The sequence below is a fragment of the Grus americana genome, chromosome 25, assembly GCF_028858705.1.
Source record: "Grus americana isolate bGruAme1 chromosome 25, bGruAme1.mat, whole genome shotgun sequence".
Classification (NCBI taxonomy): Eukaryota; Metazoa; Chordata; class Aves; order Gruiformes; family Gruidae; genus Grus; species Grus americana.
Window position 1 is genome coordinate 36,550 of NC_072876.1, and position 23,774 is coordinate 60,323.

At 64.1% G+C, this 23,774-nt stretch overlaps 3 protein-coding genes and 1 non-coding gene across 6 annotated transcripts; all 4 read left to right on the forward strand.

Moving 5' to 3' along the window:
- Nucleotides 1-1,304: 1,304 nt before the first annotated feature.
- TMEM167B (transmembrane protein 167B) lies at nucleotides 1,305-2,914 on the forward strand. The gene is made up of 3 exons (XM_054803786.1): nucleotides 1,305-1,362; nucleotides 2,075-2,206; nucleotides 2,305-2,914. Exons 1-3 carry the CDS (start codon nucleotides 1,353-1,355, stop codon nucleotides 2,385-2,387), a joined length of 225 nt encoding a protein of 74 aa, XP_054659761.1. The 5' UTR covers nucleotides 1,305-1,352; the 3' UTR covers nucleotides 2,388-2,914.
- Nucleotides 2,915-3,429: 515 nt separating this feature from the next.
- LOC129196579 (small Cajal body-specific RNA 2) lies at nucleotides 3,430-3,742 on the forward strand. Its single transcript, XR_008574182.1, has one exon. It is a non-coding gene; the product is annotated as a small Cajal body-specific RNA 2 (non-coding RNA).
- Nucleotides 3,743-5,082: 1,340 nt separating this feature from the next.
- On the forward strand, nucleotides 5,083-15,268 carry ELAPOR1 (endosome-lysosome associated apoptosis and autophagy regulator 1). 3 transcript variants are annotated; one of them, XM_054804172.1, is made up of 22 exons: nucleotides 5,085-5,470; nucleotides 7,616-7,736; nucleotides 8,315-8,507; nucleotides 9,364-9,511; nucleotides 9,624-9,704; nucleotides 9,932-10,037; nucleotides 10,115-10,264; nucleotides 10,506-10,594; nucleotides 10,683-10,860; nucleotides 10,977-11,105; nucleotides 11,190-11,280; nucleotides 11,373-11,478; nucleotides 11,559-11,696; nucleotides 11,777-12,031; nucleotides 12,502-12,675; nucleotides 13,383-13,563; nucleotides 13,689-13,785; nucleotides 13,871-13,972; nucleotides 14,229-14,355; nucleotides 14,442-14,620; nucleotides 14,707-14,872; nucleotides 15,037-15,268. In XM_054804172.1, exons 1-22 carry the CDS (start codon nucleotides 5,102-5,104, stop codon nucleotides 15,103-15,105), a joined length of 3,249 nt encoding a protein of 1,082 aa, XP_054660147.1. In that variant the 5' UTR covers nucleotides 5,085-5,101; the 3' UTR covers nucleotides 15,106-15,268. The 3 variants fall into 3 exon arrangements, 2 of the variants coding, with proteins under 2 accessions (XP_054660147.1, XP_054660148.1); XM_054804173.1 differs by lacking the exon at nucleotides 11,777-12,031; XR_008574178.1 differs by lacking the exons at nucleotides 14,707-14,872; nucleotides 15,037-15,268 and having other exon boundaries at nucleotides 5,083-5,470; nucleotides 13,890-13,972; nucleotides 14,442-14,577.
- Nucleotides 15,269-16,743: 1,475 nt separating this feature from the next.
- Nucleotides 16,744-23,456, forward strand: SARS1 (seryl-tRNA synthetase 1). The gene is made up of 11 exons (XM_054804104.1): nucleotides 16,744-16,928; nucleotides 18,794-18,864; nucleotides 19,042-19,122; nucleotides 19,768-19,926; nucleotides 20,401-20,544; nucleotides 20,929-21,084; nucleotides 21,532-21,753; nucleotides 21,838-21,967; nucleotides 22,495-22,652; nucleotides 22,760-22,889; nucleotides 22,995-23,456. The coding sequence occupies exons 1-11, from the start codon at nucleotides 16,793-16,795 to the stop codon at nucleotides 23,153-23,155; spliced, it is 1,548 nt and encodes a 515-aa protein (XP_054660079.1). The 5' UTR covers nucleotides 16,744-16,792; the 3' UTR covers nucleotides 23,156-23,456.
- Nucleotides 23,457-23,774: the final 318 nt, after the last annotated feature.

Below are 23,774 nucleotides of genomic sequence, written 5' to 3' on the forward strand. Positions count from 1 at the left end.
TGCTAGGTCCCTTCTCATCCTTCCTGCTTCCTGTCAGCACAGAAGGGGGCACAGCCATGAGTTCTCAGGGGTTGCACACCCTCTGTCTATCCATGGCTGTCACCTGTGGGGATAGTCACCCCCCAGTGCTCCTCCCCTCTGTGAGCTCAGGGCTGGTTGTGGTGGGCGGGTGCGAGGGAAGGAAAGGAGAATGGATATTTTCCCATTAACTTTGGAACCTAAGGACGGCGAGGGGAATGCTAGGGGTGGCATGGGGACAGCCAGACATTTGGCTCTGGGGCACCAATGTGGTACCTCAGGACAGGTCTTGAGGTTGCCCCTGTTGTTCCCTCCCACCCCCAGCACAGGAGATGGGGTCCCAGCCCATGGCATGGTGGTGTCCCTGTGCCCTGGACATCCCAGCCAGCTGCCACCACTCACCATCTTGGTCTGCAACAGCCCTATGTCCCCAGTGCTAGCAGTCCTTGTCCTCATGCCCTGGGGGACCAGGGATGCAGGAACATGGGCCAGGTGCTGTTTCCACTGAACCCAGTTGATCATGTGGTCTGCTGGTGATGGTGGCCCTGCTCCTGTCAGCCAAAGCCATTAAGCCCCAGGTTTAGCCCTGATGTGGCCAAAGGGACTGTGACATGTGTCCTGTGTAGGGTAGTGGTGCCTGGCCCACTGGTGCTGCTGGAAGCACTGGGTCTGCTGGAGGCACTGGTCCCATTGGAGACACTGAGTCTGCTGGGAGTACTGGTGCCATGGGATTATGGGAGTTGTTGAGTTACTGGGGAAACTGTTTTGGGGACTGGGGGTGCTGGGAGTTACTGGGTACACTAGGGGTCATTTGGGAGACGGGGCTTATGGGGGGGACTGAGGATTACTGGAGGTACTGGGGTCACTGGAAGCTGTTGGGGGGACTGGTGGTTACTGGGAGAGCTGGGATAGGGACTGGATGTTCTGGGGAAATGGGGGGGTAAGGGGGAGACTGGAAGTTACTGAGGAACCTGAGGGTTATGGGAGGTCTGGGATGGGGACTGGGTGCGCTGGGGAGTTACTGGGAGGACTGGGGGTTACTGGGGGACTGGGATGGGGACTGGGTGCTCCTGGGTGGACAGGGGCTGCTGGGGCGAGTACTGGGAGATACTGGTGTTACCCCTCCCATAGGCGCTCGATTGAGGCTGCCTGCTCCCGCAGGCCGGCTCGATTTCCGCGCCTGGCGGCTCGGTAGTCGTCTGGCCGTGCCTGTCACTATCGGCACGCAACTGGCCGCGCCTGTGGGCTCCGGTGTTGAGTTGGCTGGGGGGGAGGGGCCGCGCGCATGCGCAGCGCCGCCGGACCGGGGGGCGCGGGGGGAGCCCGCCGCCGCCATGACCAACGGTGAGAGGCGGCACGGCCTGTTCCGGGGGGGGCACGGCTGCTCGGGCACCGCAGGGTCCCCCGGGGATGGGAGGGGGGAGACCGGTCCCTCGGACGCCGGGTCGCTGGAGGAGGGGAGCTGGGAGGCCTGAGGGGCGGCGGGGGGAGCGGGGAGGCCAGGGTCCCTTTGGGGGGGGGCTGGGAGGTCTGGGTTCCTCTCAGGGGGAACTGGGAGGCCGGTGTCCCCTCCCGGGGGGGGGGGGGTGCGGAGCTGGGAGGCTGGGATTCCCTTTAGGGGAGAGGGTGCTCAGAGGCTGGGGTCCCTCGTGGAAGAGGGGAGGAGCTGGGAGGTCTGAGTTCCCCTTGAGGCGGGGGAGGGGCTCGGAGGCCGGGGTCCCTTTGGAGGGGGGAGCTGAGAAGTCTGAGTGCCCTGGGGGTGAGGGGGAGCTGGGAGGTCTGGGTCCCCTTTCGGGGGGATCTCAAAGGCCAGGGTCCCGCTGAGGGGGGTGGGGGGGAAATTCAGAAGCTGGGGTCCTTTGCGGGGGCTGAAGCTGGGAGGCTGGGGTCCTTTTGGGAGGGAGATGCTGAGAAGTCTGGGGCCCCCTGAGGGGTGGGGGGGAGCTGGGAAGTCTGGTTCCCCTTTGGACAGGGGGAGCTTGGAGGCCGGGGTCCTTTGGGGGGCTGAAGCTGGGAGGCCGGGGTGCCCCCGGCTGCCCGTGCCCCCTCCATGCAGTGTACTCGCTGGATGGGCTGCTGGTGTTTGGGCTGCTCCTAGTCTGCACTTGCGCCTACCTGCGGAAGGTGCCGCGCCTCAAGGCCTGGCTGCTCTCTGAGAAACGCGGCGTCTGGGGCGTCTTCTACAAGGGTGAGATGGGGCCGTTGGGATCCAGGATGGGGACATGAGCGTCCCCAACTCCCTCCACTGCCCAGCCCGGCTCACCCTGCTCTTCTCCAACCCCACAGCTGCTGTCATCGGCACCCGCCTGCACGTGGCCGTGGCTGTCTCCTGTGTCCTCATGGCTTTTTACGTCCTGGTGGTGAAGTGACCCCACGGGCACATGCTGGGAGTGGCGACGATGACGACAACCAGAGACTCTGGTACTGATCCCAACTGCTCCGGCACCAGCCTGGACCCTGCCAGTGGTGGCCCTGGGGAGCCGCCATGGCCCAGCACCCTGCTTAAACCCACCTCATTCCCCTCAGTGGGGCCAAGCAGCGATGGGTGCCACCTGGCCACCTTTAAGCTGCTGGAAAGAGAGCCTGGGGGCAGCAGGGAGGGGGCTCGGCAGGCCCCTCAGCAAGAGGGAAGATGCGGCTGTGCCCGATGAGCGCCTTCTCCTGACACCGAACACTATGTCCTGGTGGGACCGTGGCCCCCTCCCACTGCAGGAACTAGGTGGACCGGGGGCAGGCAGGGCCCCCTCCTCACTGGTGGGATTTCCCTGCTCCCCTGGAAGCATGTGGGGTCCCTCGGTGGGGGTCTCCCCCCTGTAGCTGTGGGGTTTGTCAACCCCCCTGGTTTGTGAACACTGGACCACAATGTGCAAATAAAGTGGGGGTTCCCCTGGGGGCAGCGATGGCTTCTTTCTGGGGCGGTGTGGGGCAAGGGACTGCTGTGGGGCAGGGGATCCCGTGAGTGAGGGGCTGCTGTGGGGTGAGGGGCTCCTCCTGCCCCATGGGGCATAGGGGGTGAGTGTGCAAGGTGCACATGCCATGTGTGTCTGCAGGGGAGGGGTGTGCAAGGCCACACACGTGTGTGGGTGATAGGGTAAGGCTGAGATGCACATACATGCTCACCTGTGTGCATGCCCGTGGGGGTGAGCATGCAAAGCGAGGCTGTGTGCATGCATATGCACAGCACGGGCAGGCAGGGCCGCAGTGCACGTGTGTGCACGCACACACGTGTGCGGGGGAGGTGCGTGCCCCTGCGTCTGTCCGTCCGTGTGTGCCCCTGCGGGGCGGGTCCTCCCGCCGCCAGGGGGCGCGCTGGAGCGGGGCGTGGCCCGCACCACCTCTTCCCGTCGTGCCTCGCGCGGCTCCCTATAAAATGGCGGCGCGGGGCGCGGGCGGGTGGGGTGTGGCGACGTGTGGTTCGGGTGGGTGGGTGTGCAAGGCGTCTGTCTGTCTGTCTGTCTGTCTGTCTGTCTGTCTGTCTGTCTGTCTGTCTGTCAGAGTGGGTGTGGGTGGGTGTGCGTGTGCAAGGCGGGTGTGCGAGGCGCGCGCCAGTCCCAACCCCCTACACGTTGATCTTATTCGATCGGCCGGGCCTGGCCGGGCCGAGGTGAGAAGAGCAGCGGCGCCGCGAAGCCCACGGGCGCTGTGCGGTGGCCGGCGGCGGGCGGGATGAGTCGATCAGATAGGCGAGGCCGCGGCCGCTGAGCGCCCTGCGATTCTGACCCGCCGCCGGGACCAGCCTGCTGCCTCATGCGTGGGAACGGGACACGGGGCCTCCTTCCCGCCTCCCCCCCCACCCTTTTTACAAGCGCTATGCAACGCGTGGGAGCTGTGCACAGGCGCCCCCCCCCCCCGCCAGCTCTGCAGCCTGTGGAGGTGTGCAGAAGGTCCTGCAAGCTGCGTGCAATGTGCGTGGAGCTTTGCAGGGGGCTGTGTGAGCCGTCCGGTCTGCAGGGCCTGTGCACTGGGCTCCAAGCTCCGTGCAACACGTGGGAGCTGTGTGCGATGCCTTGCCAGCTCTGTGCAACATGTGTCAACTCTGCACCAGGCCTCGCCAGACTTGGCAGCGTGCAAGGGCTTTCTGTAAGGCCCTGCACGCTTCGTGCGATGCGCGTGAGCTTCGTGTGGAGCTGTGCGAGCCCTGTTGCATGCAGCAGCTGTGTGCGAAGTCCCACAAGCTCTCTGTGACACGTGTGAGCTCTGCATGGGGTCCTGCCAGCACTGCAGCGTGCAAGGGCTTTGCACAAGACGCTGCAAGCTCCATGCAATGACGTGAGCTTCGCGTGGGGCCGTGCGAGCCCTTGCATGCGCGGCAGCTGTGTGCAAGGCCGTGCCGGCTCTGTGTAGCACGTGTGAGCTTTGCATGGGGCTGTGCCAGCCCTGCACAGGGCCGCGCAAGCCCCATGCAAGGTGTGCAAGCACCATATGGGGTGTCTAGGCCTGGCAGGAGACTGCACCATGCATCCCTCGGGACACCCGTGGGTGACACCCCAGCTGTGCCCCTTGGTGCTTTATCGGCAGGTGGTGACCGGGGACGGCCGTGGCACCGGTGCTACTGGGAGAAGCTGCCGTGGTTCTCTGGGCAGGAATGGTGGCTGTTGGTGGCAGCATTGTGGGGACACTCCAGGAGGGGGGACGCTGGCTCAGCAGGGTCCTGCGGGGCCTCCGTCTGCTGAGGTGATACCGTGGGGCATGGGCCCCTCCCTGCGCCGCCATGTCCACCAGCCATGTCCTCGTGCTGCCATGGGGACAGGCATGTCCCCACCCCATGGCCACGTCCCCCGGCCCCACGGGATTTGCTGGCATCCCTGTGCCACCACAGATGGAGCCATGTCTTCCGTGTCCCCACGTGCCCTCCCCCCCCCCCCCGCTCGCCTGTGCCCCCCTGCCCCGCTGCATCCCGTCCCGGTACACCGACTCCTTCCCGGGCTGACCCACCCCAGGGCTGGCACCGCGCCGGGCGGGGGGGGGCACGGAGGACACACCCGTGGGCGCGGGTAGGGGGCTGTGAGGAGGGGCCGTTACCGGGGAGGGGGTGCAGTGCCTTTGCACAGGGACATGCGCCCGGTGCTGTTGCCCAGGGCTGATGCCGGTGTTGTTCCCGGGATTACATCCCCGGTGCCGGTGCCATTCCCGGGAGGCGATGCCCGGTGTTGTTCCGGTGTGTAACTCCCGGAACCGTCCCCGGGGTTTCGTTCCCGGTGCTGTTCCCTTTCCTATGGGTGATGCTCGGTACCGGGGGCGGGGGCAGGTGGCGGCAGGTGCGCGCGCGGGGCCGGGCCGTTGGCGGGGGGCGGGGCCTCGGGGCCGGTGCCCGCGCGGGGCCGAGCGCTGCCGCCGCCGCCGCCGCTGCGCCATGGCCGGTACCGGGGCCCGGTGGATGCTGTTGACGCTGTGTCTGGCGACCACCGTGCAACCGGGCCGCACCGGGGAACGGCTGCACGTCTGCAAGGAGGTACCGGAACTGGGAGACGGGGCGGGGGGGGTACGGACACGACACCGGTGACATTCCCCCCCTTAGCACGGGGGATGCGGAGACGGGGCTGGTCCCTATGAGATGGGGAGGACCGGGACGGGGCGGGGGGTCGGGTGGCACCGGGGATGGGGGGGTCCCTACAGCGTGGGGGGACTGGCCAGTCCCCGGGGTCTTCCAGTCTTAGAAGGGGACCCATGGGGTCTGTCGTCTATAGGGAACGTAGAGACGGCTGTGCTGCCTGTAAAGGGAAGAGGCGGGGGGGCTACGCGGGGTCCCCTATAGGGATGGGGACAATCGAGGTGGCTTTGCTGCTGAGGGATCTCCTTGGGGACACCCTTTTCCTCGATCGGGGTCACCCTGGGGCCACCTCCAGCCCCCCCCCCCCCATCTGGGTCCCCAGGCTGGTCCCCATCTGGGGGACATCACAATGTCCGCAAACCATCTCTGGGCACAAAGCGCTGCTGGGGGTGGTGACAACATGAAGGGGTCACACACACACACACACACACACACACGTCCCTGTCAGCCACGTGCCATTCCCAGCCTGGCACGAGGTGGCCAAGTGGGGACAAAGTGTCCTGCGAGGAAAAGCTGGGAGGCTCTGCCACTCGCCAGGTCCCAGCCACCTTGGGGACAGTGGTGCCGGGGCACCCCCCCCCGCCAGCTTCCAAATTTCCCTCCATGGGGTCCTTGCTGCCCACAACCACCACTTCACTCCCTGCCAGGTCTCCCCACCCTGCGGCTGCTTTTCATCTGGGCCAGTAATTTTTTTGTGCCATGATCCAGTTTGTGTGTGTGTGTGTGTGTGTGTCTGTTCCACGGCCTGGAGCTGGAAACAATAGACTGTGGCTGGCACCTGTCCCTGTAAAGGATCAGTCCCATGGAGGTTATGTCCCCTGTCCCCCCACTGGGGACAGACCCTCTCCCTCCCCTGGCCGGAGCAGCCTGGGGTCCTCCCTCTGCTGCAGAGCTGCCCTGGGACTGAATTAGGTCAATTTCTTTAGATTTTTTTAAAATTTGCAGCCTTTATAAAGGGGAGTAATTAGTATCACTCATCCTAGCCACTCAGTTCTGTGCCCGGGTGAGGGGGAAGTTTGGGAAGAGGGAAAAACCCTTCCCAGGGGAATCCCTCAGGAGTGATATTTGGGGCACGGGGCTGCCGAGAGCTGGCGGGGGGGGGGGGGGCACCCTCTTCTGCATCTTCATCCCAGGGCCGTGGGGGGCTCAGTGCTGCCTGTATGCGGGCAGGGGGTGCTGCAGACAGAGCCTTCATCCCCCTTTTCCACCCCATCGCCACCGTTTCCAGCTGACGGGAAACATCAAAGCATTGTTTTCTCACCAACCTGCCACGCTCTGGTGTCTGCTGGGAGCACGAAGCCACGTCGCCCAGTTCTGAAACCCTGGGGATGCTGCAGTGGAGGCAGCGGGGTGGGGGGGCTGCGGCATTGCTCCCTTGTCCCCTGGTACCCCACTGCACCAGCATCAACCAGGGAACAGCCAGCCCCAACCGTCGTGGTGTCCGGGAGATTAACTGTGCCAGCTGGGCTGCACCTGCCCCCGGCGTTGCCTCCTTGCCGGCCTTGAGCCAGTCCTGGCTTGGAGGCAGCCGGCGGCACGGCAGGGGGGTCACAGTGCCCTGCTCTCCCCAGTCCCTCTCCTCTCCTCCTGGCTGTTCCCTGCTCCGGCACCCAGCGGGGCAGCACTGCTGAGGGGTGCCCACAGCAAGGTGGATGTCCTGGGGCTGGTGGCTCCCCAGCAGGACGGTGCATCCGGGTTGCACTGAGGAGCTTGTTTAATGAGCAACGCGTGCCGCCATGCTCAGGCCATGCCAAGGCAAACAGTGCCGTGCCAGGGTTCCATCTGCTTGCCGGCACTCGGGGGATGTTGGGGTTTCAGCCCCCCTCAGGGAGGGGTCCACCCTGAGCATCCCCCCACACTGAGCAGCCTGGCTAAGCTGGCCAAGCCAGGGGACTGGGCACTGCAGGATGTCGCAATGGCTTAAACCAAAAATACCAATGCAAGAGGTGGCCAGGCACGTGCTGGGGGGGGGTTGGGCAGCCCCTCGAGGTGGGGTGCTGTGGGGGTCTCGGGGCCGCAGCTCTCCCTGTGTGTTTTCTCTTCCAGTCAGAGTACCACTACGAGTACACCGCATGTGACAGCACAGGTTCACGGTGGAGAGTGGCTGTGCCACACATGCCGGGACTCTGCACCGGTCTGCCGGACCCTGTCAAGGGCACCGAGTGCTGTAAGGTTGGGGGGGGGTGGAGGGATCCTGGGGCGTGGGAAGGGCAGGGGTGGGAAAGGAGGGTGAGGGAGGAGAGAGGAGCAGCGAGATGAAGCGCAGCTTTTCATCAGCTCCGTCGCAGCGCAATGCCTTCAAAGGCGGCAATGGGACCTGTCTGCTCAGCAGCAATAAGTGCTCGTTAGCACTGTCAGCTCATCACCGGGAATGCTACTGCAGGAGCGGTCCCTGGGATGCGATGGGGGGATGGAACTCCACACACACCCCAAGCCTTGGGGGTGCCACGGCTCTGCAGCGCGCTTCGGCACGGGGTCACATCCTGCCTACTGTTCGCTGAGTTTAAAGAGCTGGAGGTCAGGCAGGGAAGTGCCGCAGAGTTGCCAAAAATCATAAATTGGGGGGTTTGCCTTGCTGCCGTGGGGCTGTGCAGGGATGCTTGAGACGGGGGATCCCAGCGCCGGCCGGGCACCTCCACTAGCGGGGAGGACTCAGAAAAGCAGAACTGAGGATGATGAGGCCAAAGCAGCACTGTGGGGAGTGGGGGGTCACTGCCCTGACTCCCCCTCGTTGCACGTGGGCAGCTTTCTCCTGCAAGGCAGGTGAGTTCCTGGACATGAAGGCGCAGGCGTGCAAGCCCTGCGCAGAGGGCACCTACTCTCTGGGCACTGGCGTCCGCTTCGATGAGTGGGATGAGGTGCCCCACGGCTTTGCCAACGTTGCCACCAACCTGGAGGTCGACAACGGTTTCGGTGACACGGTGGAGAACTGCACTGCGTGAGTCATCACACCGCCACTGGCACGGTTCTTCCCCATTAATGGGGGAGGCTGGGATGCTCCAGGGAGGATGCTCGGGGATGGGCACAGTGCAGCAGTGTGCAGGATGGGTGCTGCGACACCTCTGTGCACAAATAGCACCCCACTTCCCTGACATCCCGTCCCCCATGCTCCCTCTGTCACCCTTCCCTGGGAGGCGATGCCAGCAAGGCGCTGCGGGGGACACCCCAGCCACAGCAAGGGGACACCTTGGCAGCATCACCCCCACCCACAATGGCAGGACCCCAACCCCATGGGACCCCCACACCAGCCCTCCTGGGAGACAGAGCACCCACGGGAGTCCCCCCACCTTTGCGCCATGAGCCAGCACCTTTATTTTCCACCACAGCCCTTTGATGAGCACCAGCAGCCACCAAACCCTCCCAGCAGCCAGTTGCACCAGCAGCCGCCGCGCTGCCCCACGCCGCAGCATTTATGCAACTTGGAAATGTAACCTACTGCCAGCAGCCCTTTAATTATTCAGCTGCCATCCCCGGCACGGCTCTGGCGTGGCAGGATCCCCCTCTCCTCCTCCCTGCAGCCCACCTGCCTCTCGCCAGTGCGGTGGGGACGGGCTGGAGGGGGAAAGGCCCTGCAGGGATAAGGGTCCAGCCCCACACAGTGACACATCCCCTGGGCTGTCCCCTCCATCCTCAGTCCCCAGAGTTCCCCGTGCTGTCCCCAAGCCCCCATGTCCAACGCCTCCTCCCTGCTCCACTCACCTGGGGACCATCACAGCCGTCCCCACTGTCCCCATCCCGTTTGCTGTGGGATTTGGAGCAGTGATGGAGCCCACAGTCTGTGCCACCCACCCCAGGTCGACGTGGGTGCCACTGGGGGACTACGTGGCCTCCAACACGGATGAGTGCACAGCTACCCTCATGTACGCCGTCAACCTCAAGCAGTCGGGCACTGTCTCCTTCGAGTACATCTACCCCGACAGCAGCATCGTCTTTGAGTTCTTTGTAGGTGCCGGGGGCCGAAGAGGTGCAGGGCTGGAGAGTGGGGGTTCCTGGGGACATGGGGGGTTGTTCCTGGGGACATGGGGGGGTCCCCATCCTCACGCCAGCCCTGCAGGTGCAGAACGACCAGTGCCAGCCCACCGTGGAGGAGTCACGCTGGATGCGGACAACGGAGAAGGGCTGGGAGTTTCACAGCGTGAGTGGGGGGGGGCAGGAGGTGACACGAGGAGGGGGTCCCTTGGCACAACCCCCCGGGTCCCTTGTGTTCCCCCTTGGGGAGAGGGTGCTCCATGAGGATGCAGAGGGGGTGATGGGTGGTGACAGGTGGGGATTACTGCCTCAACCCCCCACCCACGGGAGCCAACCCCCTCCCCAGCAGTGGGACCCTCCAACCCCCCCATCACCTCCCCACCCCTTTTCCAGGTGGAGCTGAGCCGTGGCAACAATGTGCTGTACTGGCGGACCACGGCTTTTTCTGTGTGGTCCAAGGTCCCCAAACCAGTGCTGGTGAGGAACATTGGCATCACAGGTAGGTGGGCGCAGGGTGGGGAGATCCCACCGCCCCCCACAAAGGCTCCCGCACCCTGAGCACCCTCCTGCTGCCAGGGGTGGCTTATACCTCCGAGTGCTTCCCCTGCAAACCCGGCACCTACGCCCCCGCCGCTGGCTCCTCCACCTGCCAGCTCTGCCCCGCCAACACCTTCTCCAGCAAAGGAGCCACCGCCTGCCAGCCCTGTGAGCCCAGCACCTATGCCGGTGAGAGTTGTCCCTCACTGTCCTCTCACCCAGAAGTGGCAGCTGGCTCCCCTTGTGCCCTTGTGGGGATGCCCCTGGGGAAGGGGGAGGTGATGCAAGGGGCAGGGAGGACCTGCCAGCACTTGCGGGAGGACACATGGGCATCCCGCTGGTGGCATAGTGGCAGGGCATCCCATGGGGACAGCGGTAAGGTCCCCTCGCCGGGCTGGCTCAGCCACCGTCTCTTCCCTGTGGTCGGCAGAGCCCGGCTCGGCATCCTGCAAACCGCGGCCACCCTGCACCGACAAGGATTACTTCTACACCCACACTGCCTGCGACACCCGCGGGGAGGTACAGTCTGTGAGGGGTTATATCGAGGGGCTGGCACCCGCTGTCCCCATGTCCCCTCAACTCAGCCCCCCCGCTCCCGCCTGGGCAGACCCAGCTGATGTTCAAGTGGGCAGAACCGAAAATCTGCAGCGAGGAGCTTCCCCAAGCAGCCAAACTGCCCCCGTCCGGGGTGAAAACCAAGTGCCCCCCCTGCAACCCCGGCTTCGCCAAAAGCAACCGCAGCACCTGCCAGCCCTGTCCCTACGGCTCCTACTCCAACGGCTCCAGTAAGGATGTCCCTGTCATCATCCCCAAGGGGTGACCGGGGCACCCAGAGCTGCTGGGGGGGGGGGGGGGGAGGTGGGTGCCACCTCGGTGCAGGGTTGTCCCCTCCTGTCCCCAGGCTGCCTCAGCTGCCCGGCGGGCACCGAGCCAGCGCTGGGGTTGGAGTACAAGTGGTGGAACGTGTTGCCCCCCAACATGGAGACAACCGTCCTTAGCGGCATCAACTTTGAGTACAAGGGGATGGCAGGTAGTGCCAGGATGATGTCCCTTCACCGCTCCCTCCTGCGCAGACAGCTGGGGACCTTGCTGAGCCATCACTGTGTCCTTGCAGGCTGGGAGGTGGCTGGGGACCACATCTACACGGCGGCGGGAGCCTCCGATAATGACTTCATGATCCTCACGCTGGTGGTCCCCGGCTTCAGGTGAGGTGGGGACCAGCACCAGGGTGTCCCCGGGGAGGTGGGGGGACATTGCCATGAGGCAGAGCCTGGCAGCATTCCCACACCATCCCCAGCCCTCCGAGTCCAGTGCTGGAGGATGCAGAGAGCAAGGAGGTGGCCAGGATCACCTTCGTCTTTGAGACAGTCTGCAGTGTCAGCTGTGAACTCTACTTCATGGTGGTGAGTGGGGGGACACGGGGGGGGATTTGGGGACACACACCCCAGGTTTGGGGGGTCCCACTATCCCTGTGTCCCCACAGGGCATCAACTCCCGCACCAACACACCAGTGGAGACATGGACAGGCCCCAAGGGGAAGCAGTCCTACACCTACGTAGTGGAGAAAAATGCCACCATGAGCTTCACCTGGGCTTTCCAGCGCACTCCCTACCACGAGGCGGTGAGGGACGGGGGGGTGACGCCCCCCGGGGGTGCTGGGGGGTGCAGGTGGGCGATGGTGACAGATGATCTTGGTGCCAGGGCCGGCGGTACACCAGCGACGTGGCCAAGCTCTACTCCGTCAATGTCACCAACGTGCTGGGAGGGGTGGCATCCTTCTGCCGGCAGTGTGCCCCTGAGCCGGCCGGATCCTGTGCCCCATGTCCCCCTGGGAATGCCATGGACCGTGGCTCAGGCACCTGCCAGCCCTGCCCACCCGGCACCTACCTGCGGGGTCACCCCTCTGACGGGACCCCTGCCTGCCACCCCTGCGGACCTGGAACCCACAGCAACCAGGTGCCAGTCCCCACGTGTCCCCTGGGGGTGGGGGTCTGTGAGGTGGCAGGGTGATGTCCCCACGGGCGATGCCAGTCGTCCCCCCCCGACCATCCCATACAAGTGATGCTGTGGGCCCCAGAGGGGTGACACCTGCCCCCCACCCCCAAGATGTCCCAGATGGGTGGCACCAGCCAGCTCTAGGAGGGTGACACCAGCCCCTCTGGCCATCCTGGGTGGTTGACACTGTCCAGATAGGTGATGCCAATCCCCAGCTGTCCCCAGGGAGGTGACACAAGCACCCCTGGCCATCCCAGATGGGTGACAGGGTGGGTGACACCACCCCCCTGGCTGTCCCTGACGGGAGACACCAGCTCTCCGCTGTCCCCAAGGGGATGACCCCGGCTGTCCCTGAAGGGTGACACTACCTGTCCCCAGTGGGGTGACGTCAGCCTCCAGCCGTCCCTGACTGCCACCTCCTGCCACCCCAGCTCCGTTCCCTCTGCTACAACAACTGCAGCTTCTCCCTGGCACTGCCAGGCCGGATCCTGCACTATGACTTCTCGGCACTGGCCACTGGCACAGCCTTCGCCAGTGGTCCCAGCTTCACCGCCAAGGGCCTCAAGTACTTCCACCACTTCAACATCAGCCTCTGCGGCAACCAGGTGAGGCCAGGGTGGCAGGCAGCGCTGCCCGCCATGCAGGCAGCACTCACAACACTGCCTGCCTGCCTGCTGGCTCCGGGACGGGGTTAGTGTCTTCCCCCGGCTGTGGGAACAGGCGGGGATGGGTGCACGTGGTGAGGGAAACGTGTGTGTGCATGCATGCGTGGTGCAAACACACACATGTGCATGCATATATGGTGCAAACATGCACACGTGCAGTCATGCACACACAGGCAGTCATGTAAGCGTGCAAATGCATGCAGTTGTGCAAACACAGCTGTACATGCAGTCATCCGTGCACACATGCACAGCCATGCAAACACGCATGAACACATGCACGTGGTCATGCAAACGTGCACACTCATGCAAACAAACATGCAAGCATGCATGCACACTCACGCACACTTGCACACTCATGCAAACACACATGCACATGTGCAAACACATAGTCATGCAAACACACATGCAACTACACACAGCCTTACAAACATTCAGGCACACCCGCACACTCGTGCAAACAGACATGCAAACGCATAAACACTCATGCAAACACACATGCACACCTGCAGTCCTGCAAACACCTGTGCACATGGTCATGCATACACAGGTGCTCACACAAATATGCACCATCGCTTGCAGACATGCACATCTGCACACACGTGTGTGCCATCGCTGCCCGGCGTCACCCCCCTCTGTCCCACTGCCAGGGCAGGAAGATGGCCTCCTGCATGGACAACGTGACGGATGCACGGCTGCCAGTGGGAGAGGGTGACCCTGACCGGGTGGTGACATCCTACGTGTGCCAGTCCATCCTGGTGCCCCCTGACGTCATGGGCTACAAGACAGCCGTGTCCTCACAGCCCGTCAGCCTGGCTGACCGCGTCATGGGTGAGCCAGGACTCAGGGTGCTCCGGTGTCCCAACCTGGTGCAAACCCCCATGGTTTGGCCTTCATCCTTGCCGTCCCCTCCCGTGGGACCCTGGTGTCACCGGGACACCCCGCTCTCACCACAGGCGTCACTGCCAGTTCCACGCTGGATGGCATCACCTCCCCGCCCGAGCACTTCCCCCCCGGCCACCCCGACCTGCCCGACATCATCTTCTTCTATAGGTGAGGGTGGGTGGCCGGGGCGGGGGGACAACGGGTACCCTGTTGTCCCCCCGCCAAGCCCCCCAGTGTGTGTCAACCCCCGCAGGTCCAACGACATGACACAGCCCTGCAGCGGGGGCCGGACCACCACCATCCGCCTGCGCTGTGACCCGCTGCGCCCGGGTGCCGGCACCCTGGCTGTGCCCAGGTGGGTGGGGATGGTGCTGGGGACCGGGTGGCTTTGGGGACGAGGGGGCGGGGGCGGAGGGGGGGAGAGCATTCTCACACACACCCCCCGGGTGATCCCCCATCTCCTGCCCACCCCTGCTGGCAGGGCGTGGGGTGCATCCATCCCAAGGGATGCTTTGCTGTGGGGACCCAGCCGTCCCCATGCCTGGAGTCGCCCACCCTGGGTTGTAACCGCCGCCTGAGCCCCCCACTTCTGTCTTCCCCCCCGCCCTCAGCAAATGCCCCGAGGGCACCTGCGATGGCTGCACCTTCCACTTTCTCTGGGTGACGGGCGAGGGTTGTCCCCGCTGTTCCGCTGGCCACTATCGCCCCATCGTCGGCGCCTGCCTTGGCGGCATCCAGGTACAACCGTGACACCAGGTGGGATGCCACAGAGATGGGCTGGTGGTCACCCACCCCACTGAACCCCCTGTATACCCCCACCCCAGAGAACCACCTACGTCTGGCGGGAGCCCCGGTTGTGCCGCGGTGGGCAGAGCTTGCCGGCGCAGAAGGTGAAGGGCTGCAGGAGCGTGGATTTTTGGCTGAAGGTGGGGATCTCTGCCGGCACCTGTGCCGCCATCCTGCTCGCCGCCCTCGCCGCCTACTTCTGGAAGAAGAACCAAAAGTTAGTGATGCCACCAGGATTTTGGGGGGACAGTCATTGTCATGGGGAGCCAATGCCACTGCTCACTGTCCCCTCTCTGACCCCAGGCTGGAGTATAAATACTCCAAGCTCGTGATGAATGCAGCAGCCAAGGAGAGCGAGCTGCCAGCGCCGGATAGCTGTGCCATCATGGAGGGGGAGGACGCTGAGGACGACCTGGTGTTTGCCAACAAGAAATCGCTTTTTGGCAAAATCAAGTCCCTCACGTCCAAGGTAAGGGCAGGGCAGGGAGGCACAACCCCAGAGCAGACACCGGAGAAGCCACAGCGGCGGTGTGGTTTGTGGCTGCTCCGTGCCTCAGTTTCCCCACCCCAGGGGGGAAACGGGGGATGCGGTGCAGGGGGGGCTCAGCCTGCTGACGCCAGGGCTTGCCGCAGAGGACGCCGGATGGTTTCGACTCCGTCCCACTGAAGACGTCATCCAGCAGCACCACCATGGAGCTGTGATGGGGTGGGGGGGCCACCCGCGCCCAGCCCCCACCCCCCCCAATGTGGCCTTAGGGACCCGCTTCAGACCGGACCTTCATTACAGCTTTTGTACGTCCACCCCCCCACCCCCCCCGTGTCTCTCCCCCCGCCAAGCGCCAAAAAATGCCAAATACAGGTGTGGGGTTTGTACAACGGCTCCGTGTGTGTGTGTGTGTCCTGCGCCCCCCCCCCCAGCTGGGCACCGGCACACGTGGGGGGGCGCAAGTGCATGTGAGTGTGAGCACACCAAAACTGGGGGGAGAGTGTGTTGGGTGTGCGCACAGGCATAGCACCCGCATGTGCAGGGTGCTCGCATGTGGGATGGGGTTGCACACATGGGTGTGTGTGGACACGGGTGGGTGTTCACTTGCTTGGGGGGGGCGCGTGTGGATGGAGGTGGGTGCGTGCACACGTGTGTGTGAGCTCCGGCCGTGGCACGGCTGCCTCCTGCGCTGCTGTTGCAGTTTGGGGTGCTAAGGCAAGTGCCCGGCGGACTGTGGCTGTGCCAGGCCATGCCGTGCCATGCCATACCAGGGAAGGTGTGCCATAGCCCAGCACCAGCCCCGTACCCACCTCTCCCTGCCTGGGCTCACTTGGCTGCTGGCACAAATTGACCCACAGCAGGTGCCCGATGCTGGGAGCTCCTGGCACGGCCTTTCCCACCACCATGGCACACAGGTCAATGCACGTCCCCCCGCAACATGGGGTGTCCTGGGAGTCCCCTGTGACCTCGCTCCCAAAGCTCCTCGTTCCCGCAGAACCCAGGATCCCCTGGCACAGGGGGGTGGGGTCACTGCCAGCCCCCTCTGCCCCCCCAGGACCCCCTGGTCCTTTTCTCACGGTTCTCCACGTTTTCTAGGCAGTGCCGGGGGATCCACGTGTCCCGGCAGTGTGATAAAGACGGATCTTTCTGCCCCCCGCTTGGCTGCCCCATCCTGGGGGAACAGGGATGGGGTCCCCACATGGGTGGGGTCACCCAAGACCCCTCCAGGAGCCCCCCAGGGACCAGACGGTGGGGAGAACAAGGGGCTTCTCCCATGGCGGGGGCGGCCACCCCAACCTGGCCTTCCCGGGGGGGGGGGGACACTGTCCTGGGACGTGTCCCCCAATCGGGGCTGGCACCCAGCATTGGGGGGGGGGCTGCGCTGCCACTATCAGAGGCAAATGTTGGGGTGCTGTGGGGTGCCATGGGGAACACGGTTGTGCCATGAGGTGCTGTAGGGGGGCACGGGGGGACGCTTGGGGACACCCAGGGACTCCAGGGGGTGCTGGTGGCTGTGGGGTGGGGGTGGGGGGATGCAGGGGATGGGGGTACCTAAGGGCCACCAGAATACCTGGCGGTGGCCAGGGGTAGCCGGGGAGACAGAAAGATACCTGGGGGTGCTCAGGGGTGCCCATGCAGACACCCAGAGCCGCCGGGGCCCCCCGCCGTGCCGAGGGGTGCTGGGACCCCCCCGAACCCCCTCCCGGTGCCCCCGCCCCGCTGTGCCGCCGCCCCTCCACCAGGGGGCGGTGCTCCCCGCGGCGGCCACATCCGCCCCACCGCCGCCTGGCGGCTGGCGGCGGCGCTACCTGCGGAGACTGAGTATCTGCGCATGCGCCGCTCCGCGCATGCGCAGAGAGGAGCCGTCGCCGCCGGGGTCTGACAGGAGTCGTGGCCGCCATCATGGTGCTGGACCTGGACCTGTTCCGCGCCGACAAGGGCGGCGACCCCGCCATGGTGCGGGACATGCAGCGCAAACGCTTCAAGGACCCGGCGCTGGTGGACGCGCTGGTGCGGGCCGACGGCGCCTGGCGGAGGTGTACGTGGGGCGGAGGGCCGGGCCGGGGGCTGGCACCCCCAGGGCTGGGGGGACTGAGGGGGCCTGGCACCCCCCCGGGGCTGAGAGACCTCCAGAAGGGCCTGGCATCCCCCCGGAGGGGACCCTCTGTCCCAGGCTGGGCATATCCCCTCTTACACGCCCCCGGGGTGGGGGACCCCTCTCAGCACCCTCAGCCTGGTGGCCTGTCCCCAGGTGATGCCCCCCCCCATCTCACCTCCCTGGGGATGGGGGATCCCTCAGGGGTCCCTCTCTTCTTCCCCCTGTCAGGGCCAGGACTGATCCCCAAACCCCTCACCAAGGCAGGGTGACCCTCCCCAGCCCCGGGGGATCTCCTTGGGGGATTTTCCCCCTCCAGGACTGGGGCATCCTGTGGGTGGATTCCTGTGGGGGCCTCTCCCTGGGTGGGTCCCCCTCACCTCCTTCCCTAGGGCTTGGGAGAGGTTCTCCTGGTGGATCTCCCCTTTCCCCCTCCCCAGTCCTGGGGCAGGTCCCCAGTGCCAGTCCCCCTTGGCCTGCGTGCGGATCCTCACCCGTGATCCAGCCCCACTGGTGATCCACAGGGATCTGCTTCCTGCGCTGCCACCTGAGCCACACTGCTGCAGGGTCCAACTAGGCAGGGCAGGGGGGGTCCCGCATGGTGTCACCCCCACGTGTTGGGGTAAACCTGTGCCCGGTCAGTTCGAGGGTGCAGGAGCAGGGATGGCTGCAGGGGCAGCTGCCCCCATTGCCCCTGGCCTGGCTGGGAGGTCGGGCAGCAGGAGCTGCCGTTCAGCCCTGGTTTTGGGTGCCCAAGTGCGGAGGAGGGTGTGGTGGGAGGCGAAGAGGGGTGGGTGCTCCAGAAACCCGCAGTTCCCAGGGCGCCTCGGTCCCCCTCGCCGCCGCCACGGGATGAAAGAGGCAGCTTTAAACATCCTTTTAATCCCATTGCCTTGATGTGAATGAGCCCGGCCCTGCTTAATCATGCCCGGCGCGTCCCCTGGCTCCAACTGTGCCGTTGTAGCTGCCTTAATTTTATCCGAGGGCCTTTCATCCCACAGGACCAGCCAGCTTTCCAGGCCAACAGTGGGGGCTGTGCCCTGGCCCCCTCCTCGCGGGGCTCCAGCCTATCCCAGCGGCAGTGGGTGGCGTAGAGGGGTGCGCTGGCGCGTAACCGCGAGTTGCAGGGCTGGCAGGATGCACTGGTGAGCAGCCGGCTGATGCAATCCTGTGTCTGCTGGTGTCGTGGGGTCCATGGGAGGCTGCCAGCGTCGTCTTTGTTGTTCCCTGGTTGTTAACCTTTGTGTTTCCTGACTCTGGATCTCCCCCTGCTCAGCCCCATGGGTCTGATCCTGCCTGTAGATGGGGATGTCACCCTGTTGGGGTGACACACCCCTGGCATTGGTGTGTCTCTGATTTAGGCTGCCCTGCCAGGAAGGGATGGTTGTGTCCCGGGCTCTGCCCTTCACAGCCCTGGTGTCACCAAGGGGACATCTCCAGTCCCCTTATCGAACAGCCCAAATCTCATCACCGTGGCCCCAGAGCCCTGGATCCGCTCAGCTCTTGGCAGCTCCAGCCTGGTGTGGGACTGTGGCTCATCTCCATGGCCTGGTGCGGTGTCAAATGACACCCCTGTGTGGGAGTCCTCTGCTCCCCACGTCTCTGCCCCACACTGTGCTCTCACACGGTCAAACCCCCTCTGTCTTTCCGAAACACCCGAGGCCAGCGGCATTGGGCATCCCTGGAGCTGCCATCCCCTCTCCTGCCTCCACCTGAGGTTTTGCGGCTGCTCTCAGTGCCAGGCAGGGATCCCAGCCCCACTCCCACTTGTGCAGCTGGCTGATGGTTCCCTCCCCTCTGCTTTCTAGGCAGGTTTCGTGCCGATAACTTGAACAAGCTGAAGAACCTGTGCAGCAAAACGATCGGAGACAAGATGAAGGTGAGGCACGAAGGCAGACAGTCCTGGCAGCAGTTCACTGGCAGGAAGTTACTAACTGGTGGCATTTCCCCCAGGTCTCTGCTCTCCAGACCTCTCCCTCACATCATCGAGGAATATTTTTACTCTTGAGCTTTACTCTTTAATCCTGCTGGGGTTTTTTTTTCCCTCCCTCTACAGAAAAAAGAGCCAGTGGGGACAGACGAATCTGTACCGGAGAGTGCACAGAACCTCGACGAGCTCACTGCTGACGTCCTGGGGGTGAGTCTGACCCCATCTCCCCGCTCCATGCAACTGGTCCACCCAGTTTGTCCAGAGCTTTGCCTGTAATTGCCCAAGTTGGCAGCGTGAGGTGCCCAAAGCCCAAGCATCAAGTGAGGGGGGACTGCCCAAACCCCCTGCCAGGAGAGTCCTTATTTCCCTCATCCCACGCCAGCAATAACCAGCTCTTGCTCAGTGTCCTTCATGTAAAGACCATTTCAGCCTCGTCCCGTGGCAGCTCAGCAGCCCAGGGCTCATCCTGCCCTTCCGTGGGGGATTTGAGCAGCCTCAGTCATTACATGTCCTCTGTAAGTCCCTTCCTCCCTGCCCGTTCTCCTTCCCAGTTTGTTAACTGTGATGTTTAATGAGTATGGCGCTGGCCAGCTTTTGCTGCCATGGGAGCTGACTGCTCCCCCTCATCTCTGCCAAGCACTGTGTGACGCCATAGTTCGCTCAGGCCCTTTCAGAGCCTGACTTAAGTCAGTCCTGTGTCCTCCGGGGCTGTTGTTTGATGTGTTCAGTCCATGGTTTTGCTCCAGAAGCCGTGTCGGTTGAGCGAGCGTCCGCGATTAACCGTGCTTAGCTGCCAGCCCCCTCTCCCTGATGGTTTCTTCCCTTTCCCACCTCACCCGGCTGCCTGCACAGACTCTGCAGGTATCCCAGATCAAGCAAGTCCGTCTCCTCATCGATGAAGCCATCCTCAAGTGCGACGCCGAGCGCGTGAGGCTGGAGGCAGAACGTTTTGAGAGCCTGCGGGAGATCGGGAACCTCCTCCACCCCTCGGTGCCCATCAGCAACGATGAGGTAGGGACGAGAGTGTGCTCAGAGCCGACCGTGCCAGTTCATCAAAGCCAGACAACTGCCAACAAGCGAGGGGCTCGCTGTGGGGAGGTCCCCCGCAACCTGGGCGGGTGAATGCAATCTGCATGACAAGACAGCGTTTCCTGCTGGGAGCACACAAAGAGCAGCTCAGACAACACTGGACACGGCCATTGTTGAGGGAATACATGGGAAACTTGCTTCCAGCCGGGGGGCTGGGATCTCCCTCCGCTGCCTTCATTCACCCAGCAGGAATATTTTTCTGGGGGAACAGAATTGGGCTGGGCTGGCTGCCAAGTGGCCACAAAATAAGTGACCAGCCAGGATCAGGACTGGGGTTCCAGGCTTTGTAGTGTGAGATTCCAAACTGGGCCCAGTACAATGCAGAGACTGGTGTCACCGCAGCCCTGGGGAGCTGAGGTGATGTGCTCCCCTCCTCTTCTTTCTGTCTTTGTGCAGGATGTGGACAACAAGGTGGAACGGGTCTGGGGCGACTGCAGCTGTAGGAAGAAGTATTCCCACGTAGACCTGGTGGTGATGGTGGATGGTTACGAGGGAGAGAAGGGGGCTGTCGTAGCGGGCAGCCGGGGCTACTTCCTTAAGGTGAGAGACCAGACCCCCGCGGGGGGATGGAAACGACAGGAGCTAGAGGGAGAGCTGAGGGAAACGAGGGGAGGATGGGGGTCGTGGCTGCTCCTCCCCTGGGCTGAGCTCACTGCAGCCATGGGAGCCTCCGCGGCAGCATGGGCTTGTGCTGAGCCAGCTCATTGCATGGGATGGACTCTGGCCTTGGTGGTGCTGCCGTGGCCCGGGCAGCCTCCAGATCTGCTCTGGCATCCCTGCCATGGTCGGAGGGTGATGCTGAGCCTGGCAGCCGGAGCAACCTGAAGCTGGCCTGGGCTCCATGCGTTCCCAGACCTGCTGGGCAAGAAGAGATGGTGTAGTGGGGTGTGTGTGTGACAGGCAGTGGCTTCCCTTGTCCCCCAGGGTCCCCTGGTGTTCCTGGAGCAGGCCCTGATCCAGTATGCCCTGCAGAGCCTCCGGGCCAAGGGCTACACTCCTGTCTACACCCCCTTCTTCATGCGGAAGGAGGTGATGCAGGAGGTTGCCCAGCTCAGCCAGTTCGACGAGGAGCTCTACAAGGTGAGCAACTTGACACCCGCTGGGTCTCTGTGTCTAATCACATGGCACCCCCCCTCTGAGCATCAGCTTTCCAACCAAGCCACCACTGCACGGCTTCCCCCATGGGCAGGGAGCCAGCTGAGACCCCCTCTGCCCCAGTGAGGCCACCGCCACCATGGCAGTGGCTCCCTTCTGCTCCCTGTCTCTGGGGTCCATCTTCACGGCTGACACAGTTGTCATGGCGATGTGGTGCTGGGGAGGTGGCTCATCCCCAGCCTCGCTGGCAGGATGCCACTGGGGCCTTTGAAGGAGGCCAAACAAGCAGCAAGCAGCAGCAGCTGCCTTTCCTGAGCCATCCTGTCCCCACTCTGAGCGCTGGCCCCAGAAGGCATCTGCCAGGGAGTGTCAGTCCCCAGAGGTGAAGGAGCACCTGGGGAAGGGGGATGGTGGCTCTTGCGTCCCCTCCAGGTGATTGGCAAAGGCAGTGAGAAGGCTGACGACAGCTCCATTGACGAGAAGTACCTGATCGCCACCTCGGAGCAGCCCATCGCTGCCCTGCACCGGGACGAGTGGCTGAAACCGGAGGATCTGCCCATCAAGTATGCGGGGCTGTCGACCTGCTTCCGTCAGGAGGTGGGCTCGCATGGCCGCGACACCCGCGGCATCTTCCGCGTCCACCAGTTCGAGAAGGTGAGAGGAGCCAGGGCAGTGTTCCTGGGAATTTGGGGCTGCATCCAGGCCTGGCACCAACGTGGCGTTCCGTTCTCTTTGCAGATTGAGCAGTTTGTCTACGCCTCGCCCCATGACAACAAGTCGTGGGAGATGTTTGAGGAGATGATGGCCACGGCCGAGGATTTCTACCAGTCCCTGGGCATCCCCTACCACATCGTCAACATCGTCTCGGGTAGGGATGGGCTTCCTCGCCGTGTGGCACCAGGGCCACCTCTCTGTGCTGTGGTGCCCCAGATGGACGCCAGCCACCTCTGCCAGTACCTTGGGTGTCACGGTGGCCCTGACCGACTTCCCGGCTTGGTTTTCTTTGTCCCTGGCTCACCTTCCCGTGGTGTTTGTCCCCAGACCTGGCGAGGGGGAGGAGGTGCCTCAGCCCCGAGGTGTGGAGGAAGGATACGTTTGGTTTTGTGCAGAGATTCTCTGCTTTGCTCTGGGTCCACCAGGACCGGGTGTGGGCTCCCTGCCGTGTCTGTCCTCACAGTCCCTTCCAAGGGGACAGTTGAGCATCCCAAGTCCTCCTGGAAACTGTCCCAGGAAAAATATCCCATTTAAATGCTCCTTTCCAGCCTCGGTGCTGCAGAGCAGGAACCCCACGTCCCTTCCCAAGTCACCTCGCGGGCTTCCCATGCTGCTGTCCCCAGGATGGGTACATTGCGGAGGGGAGCGGACCCCCCTCAACGCTGCCCTCCTCTCTCCCAGGCTCCCTCAACCACGCTGCCAGCAAGAAGCTGGACCTGGAGGCCTGGTTCCCTGGTTCTGGTGCTTTCCGCGAGCTCGTGTCCTGCTCCAACTGCACTGACTACCAGGCACGACGCCTGCGCATCCGCTATGGACAGACTAAGAAGATGATGGACAAGGTGAGGCCGAGCTGCTGGGCTGGGTGGGGAGGGGATACTCCTGGTCATGTCCCCCCGACCTGGCCTTTCCCATCTCATACGTCCCCCTCGCTGTGTCCCTGCTGCAGGTGGAGTTTGTGCACATGCTGAATGCCACAATGTGTGCCACTACCCGCACCATCTGCGCCATCCTGGAGAACTACCAGACCGAGGAGGGCGTCTGCATCCCCGAGAAGCTCCGAGACTTCATGCCCCCAGGTAACACCCAGCACCCTCCCTTCCCCACCCAGCCTGGGTCCTGGGGGGGCCCCCCAATGCTGGGAGGGTGTGTGATGGGTGATGCCCACTCTCCCTTCTGCCCAGACCTGCGGGAACTGATCCCGTTCGTGAAGCCGGCTCCCATCGAGCAGGAGCTCTCCAAGAAGCAGAAGAAGCAGCAGGAGGGGGGCAAGAAGAAGCCAGGGGTGGGAGGTGAGCGGGTGCTGGAGGAGCAGATGCAGAACATGGGTGTCAACAGCGCCTGAGTCCTGCCCGCACCCCCCCTGCGCTCCCAGGGACCTTCGGGGCCTCCTGAATCATCACCCTGCCTTCATCGCCGGCTGGGGCTGCGCCCATCACCTTTGCTTCAGGGCCCGTCTGGGGCAGGGAGCTGCCGGTCACCGCCTGCCCACCTCCCCCACGCTCCTACGGCCAAAGGACTGACGCTATCGGGGCTCCGGCCACCCCGTGTCCCCCTGAGTGGGGCTGGGGACCCCCCCACGCCCTGGCCCCTTCACGGACACGGAAAGTGTCCCCTCCCTCCATCCAATAAAGCCAAGAACTGCTGAGCTGCCTGTCCCTGGGGGGCGGAGGGAAGGGGCGGCTGCAGCCGGGTGGGGGGATGGCTCTGCCTGCTTTTCCCCCTCTTTCTCCCGCGGGGGCCTCTGCCGGCCCCACACAATGGCCCAGACAAAGGCCGCGCTCGCCGGAGTCCATTTGTAATTCAAAGAGGGGCCGCCCCCCGCCCCCCCAGCCTCGGCCCCAGCTGCCAGCCCAGACGCACCCCCCCTCGAGGTGGATGGGGTGGGGGGGGGTCGTGCGTGCCTCAGTTTCCCCAAGGGAAGGGGGTCCGCCTGGTCCGTGCGTGGGAAACCCATGGCTGCA